This window comes from Phytophthora infestans, genomic scaffold, assembly GCF_000142945.1.
Source record: "Phytophthora infestans T30-4 supercont1.18 genomic scaffold, whole genome shotgun sequence".
NCBI lineage: Eukaryota > Oomycota > Peronosporomycetes > Peronosporales > Peronosporaceae > Phytophthora > Phytophthora infestans.
Window position 1 is genome coordinate 1,872,726 of NW_003303741.1, and position 7,551 is coordinate 1,880,276.

A 7,551-nucleotide genomic window follows, 5' to 3' on the forward strand; every position below is an offset into this window, starting at 1 on the left:
CCTGCCAGCGAAAACCCGCGCGACATCGGATTACCAAAACAGAAAGGAGCAAAAAAACCTTGATAGAACCGGTACTGTTTGTCAAATTTTAATACCGGTAAGCCGGTATTTTTGCAAAGGCCATTTCTTGACTTCTGTACCGCATTTTTGGTACAATATCGGTTCACGCCTCTGGTTCGTCGGTCGTTATCAGTTCGCGATGGACATTGACATTCTCGAGACGCCTCTACTCTCCGCCCCGCACTGGACCGAAGACGAGGTCGCTTTCGTATCTGCACTGCTCTCGGACGCTCCAGACGTTTTCAGCGACGAGCAGAGCTCCCCAAGTGTTTCCTCAACAGAGAACGACAGTGTAGAATACGATGAGGAAAACGTCGTCAATAAAAACGTGATACCGGTAGTTTCCACTCAAGGACGCAAAAGCGTCAAAAACAAGAAGCTTTCTCCCGAGGAGCGAGCGGCGGCACGACGTGCGAGCCATCGGGAGACCATGAGACGGTCCCGACAGAGGTTCAGGGACCAAATTGCAGCTATGATGCGCACAGTGCAAGAGTTGGAAAGTATCAAGGCCCAAGCTCTCGAGCAGCAGCAGCAACAACGCTCCGACACAGGACTGCAGGACCAAGTGGCGCTCTTGAAGAAGCAGAGGCAGCAGCTTCTGGACGAGAACGACGCTCTCCATGCTCAACTTGTGGACTCTCTGCTGGCCATCACGAGAGCGCACCCACAGAACTTTGAACATGAACAAGTGCAGCGACGAGTAACGGGAGACGTTGCTGGAGAGAAGGATACGGGAGCAGACTTTTACGTGATGAACACTGGCAGTGGAGCTGTGGTGAAGAGAGACCCCGTGACGCTGTGTGACTTTGTCACGTGGGACGTTGGCACTATCGGCCACTGTTTGCAGCTCGTGCGAGATGCAACAAGTGAAATTGCCAAGTTCTACTCGGCAATTTCCCGCGTAAAGCAGGACGAGCCGAGCGGTGATATGATGGGCTGGAGACAGTCGCGAAGGGCACTGGTCAAAGAGGACACGTGCGTGGAGTTCGCATTCGACAAAACGTTCGCTGGCTACTCGCCCGGCCAATTGTTTCACAAAACGTGGGCTCTCTTTCGCAACCAGCGACAGTTCGCCATGCTGCTTGAGCCTGTGCTCCACGCTCTGCAGCTAGAAGTGCTGCACGAAATCAACGACGACATTGTCGTGGTGCGTCGCATGCAACAGGAGTCGAGTCCCGAGGGCGAGAAGCAGACGCCGACCAAATATCGCAGCATCTATCTGCTGTATCGCATGACGTCGCCTGCGGGATTGTTCGTGGTGCTACAGTCGGTGAACCCGTCGTTCACACGGCGCTGTGGCTGTGCCAATAACCTCTGGTTCGAGTCGTTCATGTGGATGGGCTTTTCAGCTGCTAGCTCGGGTAAGGCTGGCTGCCGCGTGCGTTTTGGTGGCATGCTCGATGGCCACTCGCAGGAATTCGCACGTCGCTGGCAGCGAGAGGTTTTCTTCATGTTGATGCGCTGGGAAAGCCACAGTGTCGCTCCAGTTGTGCTGCTACCCCAATCGTAGTGTCATGGTGCAGTAGAGTAGATCTAGCACGTCTACAGTAGCACCGTCATGTCGAGCGTTATATCGGTTAAGTGTTTCGTGGCTAGGCTTCCACCACGTCGGTTTTGAATAAAACGGCTTTTGCTAGTTGTTTACTTACACCACTACTAACTTTCATGTCGACACCACCTCTTTATTTAAAACTTGAGCAGTGTGGGCGCCACAGCCCGCGACTCCCAGCGGATGGCGAGGAACACGAGCTCACCGAGCCACGCCTTGGCGATCTCGTCGCGCGTGTACGTGTTGGAGCCGCCGAACTCCACCACGGAAGCGAAATCGCCGGAGCTGCTTTGTACTGTGCCGTCGGGCGACATGCGGATCCAGTAGAAGATCTCGCACCACTGCTCATCGTCACGCAGCAGTTTCTTGACCAGCGGCAGGTTGATGGTCTTCATGGCCAGCGTCTGAGTGCCGTCAGCTTCCGCCACACGGAACAGTACGTACACTGTACGCAGCGCTAGTTTGTTGCCCATGACGCCGGAGCGGGCGTTGTCCTCGCTGCGGCGATCAATCACGAAGAGATCGTCCGACAGCTTCTGCAGCGGCCGGATGTGCGTGTTGACGGTCGACGGAATCAGTTTCTGAGTCCTTTTGCCGTCAGTGAGCAAGTGCCAAGTCGTGGCCATGAGTTGCGCCGGCGTCACGTGCTGAAGCGCCTTTTTGACCGAGAAGGTGATGGTGGAGCCCTGACGCAGCGTGTACTGCGACCAACCGAGGAACTTGGAGCGGTTGTGGTAGTGCGCGTCGTTCGCATAGAGAAGGCGGGCGCTAGTGATGTGCTGCAGAGTCTGACGCACACATGCGAGGCCTTCCTCCCGCGTGAGCGGTGTAAAACGTACGCTACTGTCGCCGTTGAACGGGCGAGGGCCAGAGCCCAGAGGCTCTTTGTTCTTCTTACTTTTCTTAGCGCCAGAGCCCGAGTCGCTCTCGCTGTTGTTGTCACTATCCGTCTCGTCCGGACTGAATTCAAGCAGCAGATTCTGCATGTACCCGGTCGTCACGTCTCGTTCGCGTAGCTGCTGCGTCATGACTGCGTTCTGACGCCGGAACTCCTCGATCTCACTGGCGAGACGCACAAAATTCTCGCGCTTGATGGGCGTCGACGGCGATGGGTACACGGAACTGGACACATGAGGAGGTGTCGGCGAGCGGGCTTCATTGCTCTGTGGCGAGACCGCGTTGTTGCCGCCCGTGCGCTCCACGAGTCGCTGTTTGCGCTGCTCCAGCTCCGTTACCTGTTGCCGCATTTGCTTCATCGATTCCTAGAGCCATGAGCAACAGATGTTACGTTAATATCTGTGTTGTCTATCGATTAATCTCCATGCGGATGCGCGCACCCGCTTGGCGAAGCTTCGTTGGCGGTCGCGCTCATTGCGTTTGAGCTTTTTGAGTTGGTCGGCTTTGGGGACCGAAGTGGCGATGGAGATTAGGTGGGACGCGGTTTCGCAGTCCCCTGGAGCAGACGGTGTAGGGTCAGGGCCGAGATAGTAACGCGCCATCGCGCGAAGCTCGGCATCGGCGTCTTCCAGCGAGTTTGCTAGCGACATATAATGGCCCTTCGCGTCGAAGACTGATGACCGTGTCGATAAGCGTAGTACTTTGGGTTTTCTGTGCAGTCGTAACTCCCAAAATTGATTTTCACGGAGACAGCTTAAGTGACAGTCTCTAAAATACGGTACAGTAGCCGGTATCATTATTTTTGTTTTTGGTATTAAGGCACTTGCTATTTAGTCCGACTGGTGTGGATGAGACAGGCTAATGGTGCACGACGGTACCCGACCAATGCCCGACCATGCCCGACACAAATAGAGTCAGTTGAGCAAGTATATGTATATCCGGATGTGAAGACTTCGTGTTTTGAGCGCGCAAGTGCGGCCGACACCATGCATGACGAACGAATAGACTTTATACTTAGACCGGTTCGTCCCGTGCGTTGCGTCAATCATCAGAACTTCAGAAAATTGGTCGAATAGTGTTCTCATATGCTTTGTTTGTAATGTGATGCAAGTCGCCACTTTCTATGTAAAATCAATAGCACACAAAACAACAAATGTTAACCTCATCAATTGACGTTAGACCCTACAAAAGCATTCATGTACCTTGCCATCAACGTTGTCCAAGAAAACCCGACCAACGTTCGCAGTCACATCACCGAATTGCTTCATTCACTTCTTAAGCCGCTTGTCAGTGCTTGATGGCCCATCGTTGTTCGCGAGCCTTCAGTTTCTGAACGAGGTTTTGCACATCTTTCGGAGTGGGGTTACTGTCGGTGTGCTTCATTAGGTGACTGATGATACCAGACTTCTTGACACCCTTTTTCGCAGCAGATCGACTGTCATAAGCGTTGACTCGTCGAGCATGACGCGTTTCGATGGATGTGAAGAGAAAGCCTGGCTTGTCCGACGATGATTATGCTCTAGTCGGCAACGGGTGATCCGCACAGCAAACGTCGTCTTCTGTTGATCTACTACCTGGACGCAGACATTAATCTGTGGCGCATGTATAACCATTGTTAGTCAGTGAACTAACCGACGGGCCCCGACTGACCCCTACTGACCCCGACCAGTCCCGACCAATCCCGACTTCAAACACATATATGTACCTGCGCCTTGCAGCCCTTTGCCTGAGTCTCTTGGCGTGGCCGCTTTGTAGCAATAGACTTGTACTTCCCCGAGTGCGTACACACGAACGTCCTCGAATACTGCTCCCACGAAGCTGGTATTTTAGCCGCTTTTGACTGTGACTTGTCTATCCTAGCATTGCGCTCTGCCACGCTGGTATTAGAGCGCGCCCTGATAATCTACAAGACAGATAGCACAAAAAATAGTGAGACAGCGGGGTCAGACATCCGTTCATTCAATCAAATCTCGCATACCTGAAACGTTTGTGCTTCATACGCAACCAGGTACTCGTCGAAGCCCCCCACGACGTGAACTCCGCCTTGTTGGGTGGTAACGCCACTACGCGTGTAGGGAAGCCACCTTCGCTAGCGCTGCTGGTTGAATCGGGCACATCCGACACACTGAAAGCCTCGGAAAACTCTTCATCACCCGACCAAGCATCGCTCGCAGTGGGTGTTGGGAGCCAGACGTCATCCTGGGAGTATTCTCGGGGCGGCTCAGACTCGCTGCTGTTGCTCTCGTCGATCTCGCGCGCGACAGCCCCAGTTAGCGGCCTCTTCTGGACGGCGCGGACGCGGAGATCCATTCCCCCTCGCGATCGCTCCCCTGTTCTCCCGTTCGAAATTTAGTGGCTGTCTCACTGGCTTGGACAAACGGTATACACGGTATACACGCTTAAACATCGTACGGATGGGAGCACATCGATGATTTGAAGGGGAAGGTTAGCTCAGTCGGGAAATTTAGTCACTCTCATGTATTAATTGCAGCAAGAGTTAGTTAATCCGTGACCATCCTTAACTATCAATCGGATGTCCGTGACTGACCGCTAAAATGACTTCGGTTAGCCAAAATCCGACCATGTCTGTACAGTAGAGCTTTGCAGATGGAATGTCCATCCGTTTTATAGCCTAGATCGAGCTTGATTGGAGCATGAAACTAAACTTACGCGTCAAGATGAGATGGGAAGAGGGAGGCATCGATTTGTTTTATCTGTGATTGAATTACCACTTCAAAACGGCAAAACGGGTCGATTTACAGGATATCGATGTGGGTTTGGTGGTTGATCGATCCCGAGCGGACGATTTGGCTGCCGTAGCTCGATTTATCAGCCAGTCAAGCTAGATCGATTTGTACTTTTATAGACATCAATTTAATAAAACGATCTCTATTTATTATAAAGCGAGCATCGGGCTAAGTGAAATGGAAAAAGCATTGAAATCCACAATACTACCTCAATAAATAAAAAGTTAAAATGTAACACTTAAGTAGAAATATAACCTACAGCAGGTCAGCATTGAATCTAGCTACGAGAATGTCATCTAATACGGAAGAGCTCAACATCGCTCGCTTTACCCCGAACGCATTTTCAGCGTCGGAGAAATTGCTCTCCGACATAGTGCTTGAAGCCGGAATAGCCAAAGTGAATCTCGCAACTTGGGGAAGCGAGACGGTTCACCTTCATCACTCGGGCTAGTACCTTTTTCCACCAGCTCAGTAAATCAAAGTGTATTATCTCTGTTTCACTAAGTCGCAGACTCCAGTATATTTACAGTGATATGACTGCCTGCCTGATATGAATGAATCCTGTGGAAAAAGACAAAAATAAGAGCTCAAGAAGGTGCAACAAGTTTCTCGAGAAGAAGAACATTTCAAATGTTTGAATAGTTTGAATGTTTGAGCGTAGCAGTAGTTTAAACAGAGCGCTCCTTGCCGCTCATTCATATTCAATTTTTCCAACTCAAGCTCAAGTCGACATGCAGACAACGACGGTGAAACTACCCCCCCCCCGCCCCCCCCTACAAAACCTCGACCCCCCTCCAAGTGCAAATTTGGACTCAAGTAAAATAAAATAAAATAAAAGGGCTGCTTTAATTTAAACGCAGGTGATACCGCGCAAGGGGTCGAGTTTTTTTGTTGTCTTGTTGGCCTTTCTCATTTTGTATTGAAAATAGATATTTACGGGGGGGGGTTGACTTTCACCGTCGTTGTCTGTACTCAAGGGACCCTCGGTCAGCCAAGGCCGCTACACAAGTCCGAGTCGACTCAAACCCGATCCGCGTGTCCTCTGCTAGCCAAGGCGCGTCATTTTGATATATCAAATTTGGAACGAATCAATCCCTCAAGACCTTCCAAGATGGTGCGACAGTCTCAAGGCTAGAACGACTACGTCACCTACACTATCGTCACGAGTCCAGCGACTGAGTGTGCTCCGGCCGACACCGCCAAGATCATCATCCCTACCTTCTACGGCGGCAATGCCAAGGACTGGCTGCGATGGAGCGTGCGCTTTAAGAGTCTAGCCCAACAGAAAGGCTGGAACGTCGAACAAGCAGCACTACAACTTCTCCTACTACTCGACGGTGAGATGAAGAACGATGTCGAAGATGCTGCGAGACAGACGGCGCAGGAAGGATTCTCCTTTTCCCAGTTCTACGAGAGTATCGGCCCACAACTAGTCTCTCTCGACTACAGCGAGACCCTCGACGAAGAGCTTTGGAACCTAACCAAGCGCTCGAACGAGTCAGTACAGCAAGTCAGCTGATGGCTCAAGGAACTCGTGCGTATGTTCGCTGAGCTACCAGTGAGCGCTGAAAGTATCCCCGAGGTACAGTAGTGCCGCTTCCTGAAGCGTGTCATGCCTCACGCGTGGCAAGGCAAACTTGCCGCGTCTGGAATCGCCCACGAATGAATGAGTGATTTACTTCAGTACTTCGAGCGCATTGAATTGCGCAAGAAGTCCATCTCGAAGGACAAAAACAGCAATTAGCAGCAGAAGTCTTCTCGCTACTCCCAGCCGAGCAAGTCCAACCACTCGGAGCGACACAAGAGCGGCAACGACAGGAACCAGCACGGGAACGCAGCTGCACCAGCACAGAAAGGACAGGGTAAATGGTGCTCACACCACCAGACCTCATCCCACAACACCAGTGACTGCTTCGTACTTAAGAAGCAGCAACAAGCCGAACACAAGCAAGCTGAAACTAAGAAGTCGCATAGTCGAAGAAGTACCCAAAGGTGTACAAAGCGGACAGTGAGGCCAGCGACGAAAAGTTCAAGTTCATCAGTCTGGTAAATAAAAAGCATTCTACAACAAAGGTGCCACTGCGCATTGACGTGCAGCTACGTGGCGAACACTCCACTATCGAAGCCCTCCTGGATAGTGGATCATCAAAGAGTGTAATCAACGCGGCAGCTATGGAAGCTATCGCCAAGCACAGACGCAGACAAGTCGCGTCCAACACAACCTTTCAGACAGCAAGTGGTCCAGTCTAGAGTGACGGTGGCGCCATCGTGCAGTTCAAATTCGCCAAGCTCAACCCG

At 51.7% G+C, this 7,551-nt stretch overlaps 2 protein-coding genes across 2 annotated transcripts; one reads left to right on the plus strand and one right to left on the minus strand.

The window, feature by feature from the left end:
- Positions 1 to 199: 199 nt before the first annotated feature.
- Positions 200 to 1,570, plus strand: PITG_10555 (uncharacterized protein; the record flags this gene model as incomplete). The annotated part of the gene is made up of 2 exons (XM_002902284.1): positions 200 to 328; positions 437 to 1,570. The coding sequence occupies 2 exons, from the start codon at positions 200 to 202 to the stop codon at positions 1,568 to 1,570; spliced, it is 1,263 nt and encodes a 420-aa protein (XP_002902330.1).
- A 176-nt stretch (positions 1,571 to 1,746) lies between these two features.
- Positions 1,747 to 3,108, minus strand: PITG_10556 (uncharacterized protein; the record flags this gene model as incomplete). Its single annotated transcript, XM_002902285.1, has 3 exons — positions 1,747 to 2,697; positions 2,812 to 2,871; positions 2,947 to 3,108. 3 exons carry the CDS (start codon positions 3,106 to 3,108, stop codon positions 1,747 to 1,749), a joined length of 1,173 nt encoding a protein of 390 aa, XP_002902331.1.
- Positions 3,109 to 7,551: the final 4,443 nt, after the last annotated feature.